Source organism: Sorex araneus, chromosome 2, assembly GCF_027595985.1.
Source record: "Sorex araneus isolate mSorAra2 chromosome 2, mSorAra2.pri, whole genome shotgun sequence".
In the NCBI taxonomy this organism is placed as follows: domain Eukaryota; kingdom Metazoa; phylum Chordata; class Mammalia; order Eulipotyphla; family Soricidae; genus Sorex; species Sorex araneus.
This window is the reverse complement of record NC_073303.1, coordinates 35,168,089-35,182,313: the sequence shown is the minus strand read 5'-3', so window position 1 is coordinate 35,182,313 and position 14,225 is coordinate 35,168,089. Positions and strand designations below refer to the sequence as shown.

The 14,225-nt window shown below is 61.8% G+C and overlaps 1 protein-coding gene and 1 non-coding gene across 4 annotated transcripts in view; one reads left to right on the top strand and one right to left on the bottom strand.

Moving 5' to 3' along the window:
- The window catches only part of IGDCC3 (immunoglobulin superfamily DCC subclass member 3), a 38,514-nt gene extending 27,611 nt beyond the window's left edge, over positions 1-10,903 (top strand). For 2 of the 3 annotated variants that reach the window (XM_055128844.1, XM_055128846.1), the window contains 12 exons: positions 2,675-2,819; positions 3,134-3,264; positions 3,513-3,650; positions 4,266-4,424; positions 5,171-5,336; positions 5,567-5,814; positions 5,971-6,135; positions 6,404-6,595; positions 6,706-6,810; positions 7,545-7,683; positions 7,757-7,943; positions 8,188-10,903. In XM_055128844.1, the coding sequence (XP_054984819.1) occupies positions 2,675-2,819; positions 3,134-3,264; positions 3,513-3,650; positions 4,266-4,424; positions 5,171-5,336; positions 5,567-5,814; positions 5,971-6,135; positions 6,404-6,595; positions 6,706-6,810; positions 7,545-7,683; positions 7,757-7,943; positions 8,188-8,316 (1,904 nt within the window). In that variant the 3' untranslated portion in view covers positions 8,317-10,903. The remainder of the gene's footprint in view (positions 1-2,674; positions 2,820-3,133; positions 3,265-3,512; positions 3,651-4,265; positions 4,425-5,170; positions 5,337-5,566; positions 5,815-5,970; positions 6,136-6,403; positions 6,596-6,705; positions 6,811-7,544; positions 7,684-7,756; positions 7,944-8,187) is intronic. The other variant, XM_055128845.1, reaches the window with a different exon arrangement.
- A 3,206-nt stretch (positions 10,904-14,109) lies between these two features.
- On the bottom strand, positions 14,110-14,225 carry LOC129402750 (U5 spliceosomal RNA). Its single transcript, XR_008628796.1, has one exon. It is a non-coding gene; the product is annotated as a U5 spliceosomal RNA (small nuclear RNA).

The following is a 14,225-nucleotide window of genomic DNA, read 5'->3' as shown; positions in this document are numbered from 1 at the left end:
AGGACCCGGGGGGTACGCAGCCAGTTTGATCCCTCGCACTGCGTGTGATCGATCCCTCAGGCCCTGCCAGGAGTGCTCTCTGAGCACAGAGCCAGGAGTAAGCTCTGAGCATCGCTGGGGGTGGCACAACAGGCCCCCCCTTCCCCACCCCCCACCCTGCCACACCGCCAGCATGTTGGGCAGAGCTGCAGGCTGGATGGGGGGGGGGGTGCTGCCCAGTAGCTGAGCACTGGGGGACTCGGGGCGGGGGAGGGTGCAGCTGCGTCCTTGCACCCCTGGGACTCCGAGCGCCGTGCAGTGAGCACCGTGCCGTGAGCCGTGTCACGCCAACACTCCCTATGCGCATCCTTTGCAAGCCAGCGCCTGCCTTTGGGGGCTCCAAGGCGGGCTGAGGGGGGAGCAGGGTGGTGGCCAGCCCTCTTTCTCCCCAGTGCTGCCTGGCCGGAAGCCGCCCTCTGCCTCACGGTGGCGAGTCTTTCTCTGGGCAGCTCCTCTGAGGAGCTGGAACCCGGGCGGGCTGCGAACACAAAAGGATTCAAGGATTCGGCTCCTTAACGAGGCAGCATCTGGACTCAGCACAGCCATTAGTGCCCCCCCATCCCTGGGGGCTGCCAGCGCCTCTCCAGCTGGACTCGGGCGCTCCAGACAGCTGCACCCCCACAGCCCGCCTCAGCCCCTCTCCCCCAGGCTCCTGGACCAAACATCGCCTTTGGCCTGGCCCAGGCCCCCTGAGCCCGGGGCTCCCCAGCGTGCGGTGGGACCCATTCACAGAGCCTGGAGCACCTTCCCAGCCTCCCACCCCGGGGTACCCACTGTCAGGTCTGTGCCTCCGTGGGAACACACGGCTGATGACTGGAGTCCCCACATCTGGCTGTGGCAGGCGCGCAGGGACCCCAGAGAGCTGGGCAGCCCGGGGCACACCTGCCGCAGCATTAGCGGGAGCCCGAGCAGGGAGAGCCCCCCCCCCTGCTTTTATGCGTGTTTATATTTAATGAGCCACATGCAAATGAGAAGGAGGAGGCACCACAAAAGCTGCAGCCCCGGAGGAGGCTCTGGGAAGAGGCACAAAGACTCAGCCTCGGGCGCCTGGAGTCCAGGACCGGCCCTGAGTCCACGCAGGGCTGTGCCACCCGCCCCAGGGAGCCCGGAGCAGGCGCCAGTGTCCCGGGAGGGGACAACTGTCCCGGTTGATGGAGTGTTGTGGGAGGGCTGGCTGTCGGGACAGATGGTGCGCCTCTGCCCGCACTTGAAGCAAAGTGGATTTTAATGAAATCTGCGCTGGGCGCTGTGGGCAGGGGCGCGCCAGCCATCGGGGCTCAGGCATGGCGAGAATCAGGGGGACCAGCCGGCCGCGCGGGCCCGAGAGCCCATGGGTCGCTCTGCAGAGATCTCTGTAGAGCTCCAGGGTTAGTGCTGACGCACTGCCCGGACACAGGGACCAGCAGGTCTGACCACTCCCGAGAGGCTGGTCACTGCAGGCAGATGAGGGGGGAACCATGTCCTGGGGCACAGAGGCCTGGCATGCTGGAACCCCGGATTCCATCCCAGCACCCCCAAGAGTGGCTCCAGGGTACAAATGAGGGCTGGAGAGAGGGTCCCGGAGGGGAGGGACTTACCTTGCGTGTGAATGCGTCAGCCACAACCCTGGTTCAAACCCTGGCACACCATACGGTCCCCTAGCACTGCCAGAGGTGACTCTGAGCTCACAGCTGGGGTGACACCCCCCTTCCGCTCCCCCCCCCACCCGCCCGTCAAGCGCCATCGAGCGTCCTTGGTAACCATGAAAGCTGCGAAGCGCCTGGAATCAGGCCTGCATGACCAATCCCCGCACTGGGCCAGTCCGGGCTAGTCCTTCCCTTTTCTGGGTCTCAGGGCCCTGGGCTGTGACACCCACCCTATGGGTGAGCCTCACAAACCTCCAGAGACTTTATTCAAGTAAGTTCAGGGGCCTTGCATGCAGCCGAGCCAGGTTCAATCCCTGGCACCCCGTATGGTCCCCCGAGTGCTGCCAAAGTCATTTCTGAGTACACAGCCAGGAGTGATTGGGGCTGGAGCGATAGTGCAGTTTGCCTTGCACGCAGCAGACCCAGGTTCGATTCCCAGCATCCCATAGGGTCCCCCAAGCACCGCCAGGGGTAATTCCTGAGTGCAGAGCCAGGAGTAACCCCTGAGCATCCCCCGGGTGTGACCCAAAACAAAAACAAAACAAAACTAAGGTCAGAGGCAGCCACATGTGGGAACAGGGCTTCGTGGTCAGCTCTTGGGGCATCCCAGGCGGCTCCAGGCTTCCTTGTTAGGAGTCAGAGCCAAAAGCTCTGTGGAGCTTCCCATGGAGGGTCCCAGCACGGCGGGCCCACCCATTTGGGGAGATGTTTCCTGCAAGTGCTGAGGCCCCGTCCCTGCGGTCTTGTAGTCTGCGTTTTATTTTGCTTGGGTCCATACCTGGTGCTGCTCAGGGGTTACCCCTGCCTCTGCCCTCTGGAGTGACTCCTGGCAGTGCTCGGGGACCCTATGGGATGCCAGGGATTGGACCCAGGTCAGCCATATGCAAGGCAAGTGCCCTCCCGCGGTACTATTGCTCCAGCCCGTCCACTGGGCACAGCCGCTGGGCTGCCCCTGCTTGCCGTGCCCGGCAGGGTGCCCTGCCCTTCCATCGCCCTCGTCCCTCTTCCAGGCATGTCCGACTTCCACGTGCACCCGCAGGCCACCAAGGGCGAGGAGGGTGGTGTGGCCCGATTCCAGTGCCAAATCCACGGGCTTCCCAAACCCCGGATCACTTGGGAAAAGAACCGAGTCCCCATCGACACAGAAAATGAGAGGTGAGCCCATGGGGGGGAGGGAGGGGCAGCTGTTGAGAGCGGGTGTCCATGGGGCCTGCTGGGTCTGGAACGGGCATCAGAGGAGGGCTGGGGGTGGCGCTGGCAGTGCAGACAGCCAAGCTTGGGCCGACCCCCGGGTGACCCCCTGAGTGCAGAGGCGTGGGCGAGCCCTGAGCCTGGCTGGGTGTGGCCCCCAAACAGACAAAGAAACAGGTGTGTTTTCAGTGGCTGGCGTCTCTGCCTTGGGGGGGGGGGCGGGGGCTCCGGTGTGTCTCAGGGACAGCGGTGTCACGTGGGACCCTCGCCCTCTGCAGGTACACTCTGCTGCCCAGGGGGGTTCTGCAGATCACGGGCCTGCGGGCCGAGGACAGCGGCGTCTTCCACTGCGTGGCCTCCAACATCGCCAGTGTCCGCGTCAGCCGCGGGGCCCGGCTGACGGTGTCCGGTGAGGGGCCCGGCCCGCCTCCGTCCCCTGCAGAGGAGTCCGAGTCCGCCCCCCAGTTCCCTGGGGGTGGGGGCGGGGCCCATGGGGGGGCAGTGAGCAGGGTCTTCTGCCCCCTCTCTGCCCCTGGGCCTGGGCGCTGGGCTGGTGTTTATGCCCAGCCCCGTGGGGGGTGGCGTGGGGGGCTGTGCTGGGTGGGGACAGGGCCAGGCACTTGGCTCACGTGTGCAGCTGTGACCTGTGTCCCCCAGGCTCTGGCTCCGGGGCCTACAAGGAGCCAACGATCCTCGTCGGGCCTGAGAACCTCACCCTGACCGTGCACCAGACCGCCGTGCTGGAGTGCGTCGCCACCGGCAACCCCCGGCCCATTGTGTCCTGGAGCCGCCTGGGTGAGCCCCCAGCCCCCGCTGACCTTCCCGCCTCCTGCACAAGGGTGGCCAAGATGGAATCCTGTTTGCTCTCCCCAGGGTGGGGGCCTGCCCCAACCCCCTTCCGCGCCTGCGCGCGGCACATTCACTGGCTTAGCTCCCCGGTTTTCTTGTCCGGCCTTGGCACCCCACTTCTCTTCACCCCCCAGGGCATGGCACCCCTTGACCCTCTCTGCAGCCCTCAGCACGCCCTAGTCTCCCCCTCAACAGCCTCAGGCCCCCCAGTCTCGAGCCTGCCCCCTCCAATCCCCAGACTGCATCCCGAGGCAGCTGACGGTGAGAAATGACAGGCTGCTCAGATGGGGACAGTGAGCAGGAAGGGCAGGGCCACCGCCAGTGCGGAGGGCGCAGGGTCCTTTCACCCGCGCCCTCCACTCTGTGCCCCACGGATAATGGAGTAGATTTCAGCACTCGAGGCGCTGAATGGGGAGCTGTCTCCCCCTTCCCGCCACGCTAATCTGATGGGCCGGGCGGGCGGGGTGGGGAGAGGCGCCGGCACCCGCGGGCCCCACCATCTGGCCAGCGCCGACCCGCCAGGGACATAGCAGGACTGCCAACCCTCCCCCTCCTCCTCAGATGGCCGCCCCATCGGGGTGGAGGGCATCCAGGTGCTGGGCACCGGCAACCTCATCATCTCCGACGTGACGGTGCAGCACTCGGGCGTGTACGTGTGCGCTGCCAACAGGCCGGGCACGCGCGTGCGCAGGACAGCACAGGGGCGCCTGGTGGTGCAAGGTAGGGCCCGCCCCCCGCGCCCTGCCTACTCCCTGCTTCCCAAGGCCAGCCCCCCACACCCCTCCTGCCTCCTCAGCGTCCCCCACCCCCCCTTCCCTCACCTCTCCCCCCTCTCCTTGCAGGAGCGCCTGCTCAGCCCCCACCCCGGGAGTCATATGCACTTTGAAAGCCCGGGGGGTCCCTGGCCTGTGAGGGCACACGTGCCCCCCTCCCCGCCAATGTGCTGTTTTCATTCACACGTGTGGCACTTCCGCACTCTCACTTGCCTATGCCTTCCGGGGGCCAGTGTCACTTTCACACTGTCATGCCCGCCCGCCAGCATCGCACACGTGTGTGCCCACGGCCAGCAGCTCCCTGGGACCCTGGGGCGGGGCGCCAGTGTGGTTGGTGTTAATGCAGCCCTGAGTCCGGATTGGAGGAGGGCGAGGGGCGCCTGTTGGGGGGGCGCTCATCCATCTCCCCTTCATTAAGTCCTTGGAGGCGCAGCCAAACCTATTAGCACATTTATTTATTTAACAATTTCCTGAGCACGGAGCTCAGCCTGATTGCTTGCGGATACGAATGTCAGTCTTTGAAACTGCCGTGAAAACGGGGCTCTCTCCTGCTTCCGGGGCCAGGGCTGGGGGGCCCAGCTGAAGGGGGCTTTGTGGGGAGGGATCGTGTGGGTGTCCCCAGCCCCCCCACCACGCTGCTGCCTCCCTCCTCCCTCTGGCTCAGGGTGCCCCCGTCGCTCTGTGTGCCCCCAGCCCCCGCAGAGTTCGTCCAGCACCCCCAGTCCATCTCCAGGCCAGCTGGGACCACCGCTATGTTCACCTGCCAGGCGCAGGGGGAGCCGCCCCCGCACGTCACCTGGCTGAAGAATGGACAAGTGCTGGGGCCCGGAGGCCACGTCAGACTCAAGAATAACAACAGGCACGTTTGCGTCTGTGCATGCATGTGTGTGTGTGTGTGTGTGTGTCTGTAATGTGTGTGCATTCGTGTGTGTCTGTGCATTGTACGTGTGCAGGCACGCATTGTGTATGCGTGTAGTTGTGCGCATGGATATGTGTGTGCGCGCGTGCGCCGGGCTGACTCGCGGGGCCGACCCCCCCCCCCCCCCCGCCCTGTGACTGCGGCTGAGCCTCGCCGCCCTCTGCCCGCAGCACCCTCACCATCTCTGGGATCGGCCCTGAGGACGAGGCCATCTACCAGTGCGTGGCGGAGAACAGCGCGGGCTCCTCCCAGGCCAGTGCCCGGCTGACTGTGCTGTGGGCCGAGGGGCTGCCTGGGCCCCCCCTCAACGTGCAGGCCGTGTCGGTGTCGTCCACCGAGGTGCGCGTGTCCTGGACGGAGCCCCTGGTCCACACCAAGGAGATCATAGGCTACGTCCTGCACATCCGCAGGGCTGCCGGTAGGTGGCGCCCGTGCGCCCGGCCTCTCACGCCAGCACCCCCCACCCCACCCCACCCCACCCCGACCCCCACGACCCTGCTCACCGCTGCAAAGACTCCTTGGGCCCCTCACAGCAGCAGTACCCCCCCACACACACCGACCCTCTGCCTCCCAGACCCACCGGAGCTGGAGTACCAGGAAGCAGTGAGCAAGAGCACTTTCCAGCACCTGGTGAGCGACCTGGAGCCGTCCACGGCCTACAGCTTCTACATCAAGGCCTACACGCCCAGGGGGGCCAGCTCGGCGTCCCCGCCCACGCTGGCCAGCACGCTGGGGGAAGGTGAGACTGGCTGCGCGCCGTGCTGGGTCTGCTGGGAGCAAGGGGCGTCGTCCCCTGCATCTCCGGGGTGGAGCGGCTGCTGGAGCCAGAGCCCCCGACCCCCGCAGAGAGAGAGAGAGAGAGCGAGAGAGGGGAGGGAGGGAGAGGAGAGAGGGAGAAAGGAGGGGGGAAGAGGGCGAGCGGAGCGGAGCTGCCCGTCCCTCCCGTTGCCCGGGAAGCTGGAGTTCGGGCGGAGTTTGGGTCCAGCCCCGCCTCCCTGTGCCCGCAGCGCCGGCTCCGCCCCCGCTGTCCGTGCGCGTGCTGGGCAGCGACTCCCTGCAGCTGCTGTGGGACGCCTGGCCCCGGCTGGCCCAGCTCCAGGGAGGCTTCAAGCTCTTCTACCGGCCGGCCAGCAAGGCGGCCTTCAGCGGGCCCATCCTGCTGCCCGGCACCGCGTCCTCCTACAACCTGACCCAGCTGGGTGAGGGCGGGGCGCGGGGGCGGGCGGGGGCGGAGCGGGGGTGTGGCGCGGGGCGGGGCGGGGAGGGGTGTAGGAGTGAGAGGCCGCCCCTCCAGCCCCCTCTCCCCTAGACCCCAGCGCCGTGTACGAGGTGAAGCTGCTCGCCTATAACCAGCACGGGGACGGCAATGCCACTGTCCACTTCGTGTCTCTCAGGGGCGCCTCTGAGAGGACAGGTAAGGCTTTGGTGAGCCAGGACGCGCCCCAGCAGGGGGGCTCAGGGTAGGAGGCAGCGCAGGGGCGCGGGTAGGAGCAGGAGGGGTCTGGCAGCGGAGAAGACAGGCCTGGGTCCCAGTTTACGTGCAGGTTTCTTTCTCCTCTCTCTCTTCTCTCTCTCTCCTCTCTCTCTCCTCTCTCTCTCTCTCTCTCTCTCTCTCTCTCTCTCTCTCTCTCTCTCTCTCTCTCTCTCTCTCTCTCCTCTCTCTCTCCCATATATTTGCAGGAGTTCAAAATGATATTCATAGCATCTTCCAAAATTTCGCTGACAAATGCATTTCGGGGCCAGAGCAATAGTACAGTGGGTAGGGAGTTTTCCCGTGCACACAGCTGACCTGGGTTCGAGCCCCAGCACCGCATACGGTCCTCTGAGGCTGCCAGGAGTGTTCCCTGAGTGCAGGAAGCCCTCAGCATCACCGGGCATGGCCCAAGAACAAACAAAATGAAATGTTCTGAGTAAAAAGTTATGTTACTTCCTTCTGGCACCCAGTTACGGGTAAAAGAGCCGAAAGGTTGGGCCCAGGAAGGGCTTGGGGGTGGCGCGTGGCCCTGTGAGCACGGCAGGGGGAGGGGAAGGAAAGTCCTGGGAGGTTCCTTCCGAGGGGTTTCCTGTGGGTCTGGACCAGAGCAGATGAGAGGGGCGCTCTGGGCGCTGGTGTGGGGGGTTCACTAAGCCCCCCCTGCACCCCCACAGCCCTGAGCCCGCCCTGTGACTGCCGGAAGGAGGAAGCGGGTACCCCGACCTCCACCACCAGCATCGTGATCGGCATCCACATCGGGGTCACCTGCATCGTCCTCTGCGTCCTCTTCCTGCTGTTCGGCCAGAGGGGCAGGTGCGTCCGGGCGGGGCGCGGGCTGGGGGAGGCAGCCCGGGGAAGGCGGGGCTCACTGTCTCTGGCGCCCCAGGGTCCTCTTGTGCAAGGACGTGGAGAACCAGCTGTCCCCGCCCCAGCCCCGGAGCCAGAGGGAGCCTGGTCTCCTGGCGCTGGACGCCGGGGGCCGCGGCCAGAAGCCCGCGCACACCAAGGAGCTGGGCCAGCTGCCCCCGCCCGCAGGGGCCCCAGGACCCCCAGAGCCCAGCCCCAGTGGCCCGGTGAGCCTCCTCCCCACGGCAGCCGCCTCACCCTCTATCCCTTCCTGCCTCCTCCCTCTCCTCTCCCCCCTCCTCCTCCCCTCCCCTCCCTTCCCTTCTCCACCCTCTCTTCCTCTACTTCCTCCTCTCCCTCCTCCCCTCCACCCCACCTGTTTCCTCCCTCTCCCCCTCCCTCCCTTCCTGTGGGCCGGGGCTGGCTCTGGGGTCTCTGTCCCTGTCCCATGCCTGTGCCTCTGTCCCGCAGGTCCGGTGCGAGGAGACGCCCCTGTCCAGGCCGCTGCCGCGGGGCTTCCCTGAGGAGGGGGCCACCGCGACCCCCTGCGCAGGCCTGGCGGGTGCCCCTGCCGCCCCCTCGGCGCCCTCTGGACAGTAGCGCGTGGCCGCGCCGTGGGGACACCCGATTCTCAGGTTAAGGGCGACACCTGTCCATCTCGTGGGCCCCTTGGGTCTTCCAGCGCCGCAGCCTGGCTGGCCTCAGGTGGTTGGGATGTGAAATCGCCTCGTGGGGACCCCCCTGGACCTAAGGGGACCCCCCCCCAGACTGCCCGCCCCGAAGCCCCAACCCCGGCTAACGTCCCCTTACGGATACCTGGTGCCACTCGACTTGGAACTGAAGTAACATTTTCCTTTTGCAAAAAAAAAAAAAAACAGACTTAAAGAGCCCAAGTGAGGCAGTCAAGGCCCAGGTCCAGGGGTCCCAGCCAGGGTCCCCCCTCCTGACCCGCATCGGCCCTCAGGCCTGCCACCTGGCGGGCCCGCACCTACCTCAGCCGGAATGAATGTCCCCCGCAGCCCCCGCAATCCTACCTCAAGGCCCCGTGAGGGCTTCTCCAGCCCCTCCCCTCCCCCACGCGTCTGGTGTAAAAAGAAGAGACACCGCGCCCCGTGTGCAGGGGTGAAGAAACCTCTACCTCAGGGCTCGCTGCTGCGGCCTGCGTCACCCTCCTCCCTGTCCACGGAAAGTGAAGACAGAATCAGTCAAAGAAGACGAGAAAAAGCCAAAAAATGAGAGCACGCTTCGCTTGTCGCTCTGATCCAGCCGGCTCGGGCTCCCCTTCCAGCCGCCCGCCCTCTGCCCGCCCCGTCCACCCACCCACCCGCTCCCACCCACCACCTCAGCCCCTCGTCCTGGCTGGAACGCCCCACGCTGCTCTCTCCTGTCCCCCCAGACTTGGCCCCTGAGGTCTCTGGCCCCGAGAAGGCCCTGCGTGCGCCCCCGCGGGCTGACCTCAGCAGGCAGGGCTGAAGCTATTTTTATATGTGAGGTGTTGCAAAGGCCTTCTTTGCTGATGCTTCTCTTTTCTGTTACGTTGTTCTTTGAAATACTTAAAAAAGAAAAAAAAAACAAGGAAAACAAATACCTATTTTTACTTACACCCAGAAACTTTTTTTTTTTAAGAAGGAAAATTTTTTAAAAGAAAAAAAAAAGAGATAAATGTATATTCCTGAAGTCTGAGACAGACCCTAAAGCACCCCCCAGCCCCCAAACTCCTCAGACCCCCATCCTGACATTAGCCGCTTTGCTAATGGGATTTTTTATTTTCTAGAAGGTCCCTGTGGATTCAGAGGCCTGTGCCCCGGGGCTCCCCGAATTCCCAGGTGGCGCCCCCTCTTGCAGTGGCTTGTCTGCACCCCTTACCCTAGAACCTGTCCCTTAGCGAGAAGCCTAGGAGAAGTCGTGTCCCCTGGCCCGTCACTGCTCATCTGACTGAGAGTCCTATTGCCAAAGTAACCCTGAGTTTGGGTGGGGGCAATGCTGTGTGTGCCAGGTCCCCCAGTGGCCAGCACCCCTCACCCCCCACCCTTTGTGAAGCCAAGCTGGTAAAGGACCCGATGGAGGAAGGAACAGCCCAGGTCACACTCTGGCTGTGGCGGGGTCAGAGTTCACACCTAGTTCAGGCTGCCCGGCTTGTCCCCATGTCCTGGGCTGGGGGTCTGAAACCACGCACTCAGCTCCGTGGTGGGTGCTGTCTGACCTTGCTGAGCCCGGCCCCGCCTACAGGAATGTCCCTCCCCTCGCTACGGAGCCTGCTGTGACTTGACTGGACTCCCCTCCTTGCCTCCTATGCCGGCCCCCTGCGGCCAGTCTAGGAGAAGACATCAGGGGAAACTTGAGAGGTCACAGCCCTGGCAAAGATCTGGGCGTCTCGGGGGACTTCGTGCTCAGGAAGAGGTGGTCACGTCTGCAGCTGCCTGGACCAGCCGTGTCCTCTGTGACCAGTGCCCCTGAGGGCCAGCGGCTCTCCCAGAAGCACACTGGGTTCCCCGGGTGTGACTCGAGTGCGGGAATCTCTCCTGCCCAGAGCTGTGGCACTTCCATATGTGAGACCTTCTGTGGAGTTTTCCTTTGCATACTTCTCAAAGAACAGTCGAGAATTCCCTCCTGGAGGAGGGTTGGGGGTGGGCAGGACTGAGGCAGGCCGGAAATGGGGAAATACGAGGTGGGACGTGGCCCGGCTTCCTGTAGCCGTTGACTTGCCTGATTTTCCCAAAGGCAAAGACTCAACCCAGACATGATGCTTCCTCTCTTTCCATCTGAATCACTCTTAGCAGTGCTCAAGGGACCATATGTGATGCCAGAGATCGAACCCAGGTCTGCCGCATGCAAGGCAGGTGCCGACCCTCTGTACCATCGCTCCTGCCTCTATGTCTCCTTCCTTCCTTCCTTCCTCCCGCCTTCCCGCCTTCCTCCTTCCCTTCTTCCTTCCTTCCTCCCTCCCACGTTCTTCCTTCCCTTCAGAGGATGGCAAGACTCTAAGATGGGGACCGACGCAGTAGCCAGAGAAATGCTACAGGGGCCAAGGCACTTGCCCAGCACGCTGTTGATCCCAGTGTAGCCCACAGCCCCCCAGGTCTCCTGAGCCCCACAAGAGTGATCCCTGAGCCAGGATTAAGATCTGAGGACTGCTGGGTGTGCCAGACCCCCAATAAATAAAAATAAATAAAACATTCAAACAGTCCCACTGTTCCTGGCAGAGAAACTGGGAATGAACTGACAGTGGTGGTGGACAGGGGATGAAGCGGCAGCTGTCAATCCCAGCCTGGAAGGCCCGGCGCCTGGGAAGGCTGCGGCGAGGTGGGTTTTTGCTGCCATCTATCGGGAGAATGACAACTTTGGGGTGAAGGTCAGTCCCGCCCCACAGGGTTAACTCCTGCTCTGCCAAAAGCAGTCCCCAGGCCTCCGGCTGTTGGGGTGTGTGTGTTGGGGGGGGGGCACACCCCTTGGTGCTTGGGTGTCACCTCACCCCCCCCACCCTACATAGTCCTCGAAAAGCCACTGGGTCTGGGGAACGAATTCAGACCCCTTTTTGCCAAGCACAGTTGTCGTTTCCAGCCTCAATGGTACTGGCTTGGGGCAAAAATAATTGCAGGGGCGGGAACGGGAGACACGCACTGAGCAGTGGCTTGTGGCCTCAGCCGCATCCCTAGCACCACAAAAAAAAAAGGAGGCACGGAGGCCGAGAGATAAGACCTCGGGGAGGGTGCTTGCCTTGCAAATAGCTGAACCAGGGTCGATCCCCAGGACCTTATAGGGTCCCCCAAGCCCCGTTAGATCTCTGAGCACTACTGGGTGTGTGTGGCCCATAAACAAAGAGTGAAAGAAAAGAGCCGGTGAAGGCGAGAAGACCTGCAAAGAACCCAGGCCCAGCTCCATGCACCTTACGACTTCAGGTAGCCGGTGAGCAGATTCTGGGGACTTTGCAACTCTTCCTTGGAAATTATTGATTTTTTGTTTGTTTGTTTGTTTTTGGGGCCACAGCTGGCAGTGCTCAGGGATCACGTCTGCTGGGGCTTGGGAGACTCTCTCCAGTGCTGGAGGTTGAAACCGGGGCGGACCCCATCCCCTGTACTCTCTCTGCTGCCCTTAATCTTATTTTCACTCTGAGCCACAGCAGTAAAAATGACTTGAGAAACCTTAGTGACTCCAGACTTGATCTTCAGCCTCCCTGAATTCAGCCGTTTCTGGGTATTTCTGAGTCCCTGAAGCCCCAGCATTCTCGTGAGCACCCGGCAAAGGCTCTGTGTTACGGGGTGATGATGGGACGATGCAGGGGTTCCACGCCTGTCTGGACGAAGCACCACGCTTGGTTGGGGAAGGGAGGTGATCCCCAAGCTTGGGGAAGATGCCTATTGTCCCAGCCTCAGTGTGACAGGTAGCAGCTGGTGTCTCCTGCCCCCCTGCTCCAGCTCCCCTCCCCCCCAGTCACAAATAAAGACTCCAGATTGCTTGATTAAATGAAGCAGATACACAATTAATTTCCATTTCAGATCTCACTGCCTGCCACAATATTCCAATTCACACACTGGCCAACGCCGGATTTTCCAGGGCTTGCCATAGCCTTTGAAGTGACCAGACCAGACTACTGATTTATTTCCAACTAACCTCTCTCTTTGAACCCAAAAGGGTCAAGGTTAATTATATAATAAAACACACAGTGCCCAGCTGCCCCTCTCGGGCGCAGGAGCCCCGACCTTTCTGAGGTGGAAGGAGTAGGGATCGGATTTCTGATCTCTTGCTGCTGCATTCATTTCCTTCATCGGGGCCCATTAAGAGGAAGAAAAAGCCCAGCCCCCTCATTTCCTTCCGAGAGATAAATTTTAATTTGCTGGAAACCAACAAAGGGCCCCTCAGTCGTGTCCAGGCTGCACTCTGGAATTGAAAATTCCTCCACCTCTTTCAGAGCTGGCTGGGAGCTGAGAATGCAGGGGAGGAATTAACCGGGGTGGTGGGGTGGGGTGGGGGGGTATAAACCCAGGGAAGAAGACACAGAGGGTTGACTGCAGTAAGCCTTGGGGCCACTAGGCGTCAGGACGGGTGCCGGCTCTGCAGGCTGAGAGCACTGTTTGGGGTGAGCCCCAGCGCAGTGAGCAGTAGCTCGAGACCCGACTGGTGTAGCCCCAAAACCCGGAAAAGGGGCCGAGTCAGTACAGCGGGTAGGGTCCTTGCCTTGCTTCTGGCTGACCCCAGTTTGATCCTGGGACTCTCTATGGTCCCCTGAGCCCAGCAGGAATGATCCCTGGGCACAGAGCCAGGAGAAAGCCCTGAGCACAGCTGAGTGTGGCCCCCACACCAACACCAAACAAAACAGGAAGAAAGGAAAGAAAAAATAAGGGCGTAGGGAAGGAAAGAAGGAAAGGAGGGGAAAACAAAACCAGTCCTAGATATGGAAAGTAGCAAGCGTCAGGGCTGGGATTTGGACCCAGACTTTTCTCTCGTGAAATAATCATCTCTTCCTACATACTTCTACCCCTGGGGAATGTTTTTTGTTGTTGTTGGGGTAGGGGGCACACCCAGCAGTGCTCAAGGTGCACTCCTGGTTCTGTGCTCAGGGCTTACTCCTGGCAGGCTCAGTGGACCATATAAGGTGCCAGGGATCGAACCTGGGTGGGTTGTGTGCAAGGCAAGAGCCCTAGCCATTGTACTATTTCTCCTGCTCCCAACAGATGCTTTTTTTTTTTTTGCTTTTTTTGAGTCACACCCAGCGATGAACAGGGGTCCTGGCGGTGCTCACCCGGGTCGGCTGCGTGCAAGGCAAATGCCCTACCCGCTGAGCTATCGCTCCAGATGCCTTTTTTTGGGGGGGTCACACCCAGCGATGCTCAGGGGTTACTCCTGGCTTTGCACTCAGGAATTGCTCCTGGCAGTGCTTGGGGGACCATATGGGATGCCGAGGATCGTGCGGACTGGAAGTTGTACAGGAGCCCGGACAAGGTGCAAGGGAAGCAGCAGACCTGGGTTCCATCCCTGGCATCCCAATCTGGTCCCAAGCCCCACACGCAGTGAGCCCGGAGCACAGAGCTAGAAGCCCTGAGCACAAGCAGGGTGTGGCCCCAATACACAAAATGTGAAAGACTGGGTGCAATGCACATCGCTGGGAACACCCTGAAAGCATTGAGCTTGTGAGTGGAAAAACGCTGGTCACAGGTTAAAAGCTGCTAGGCGTATAGAGCTCGCTGCTGGCCGCCGGGAATGGAATCCCGGTCCGCTGCGCGAAAGTAACCGCAAGAAAAAGAAAACGCCTTTAATCAGTGTATAATCGCTGCCCATGCGGGTGGACTATAGATGCAGAAGCCCGCTTAGTACTTTAACCGAAAACTTTGTAGGAAACGACAACATACAGGTCTAAGCCCATAATAGCTGAATCTTACTTTGACTGACAATATTAGCCCTACCGAAGTAAGGCCTCAAAAAATTGGGTTAAGACTCAGAATTGTTCCTCTCCACGGAAATCTTTAGTAAAAGGCGAAAGATTTATACGATCTGAAGAGAAACCAGAGCAT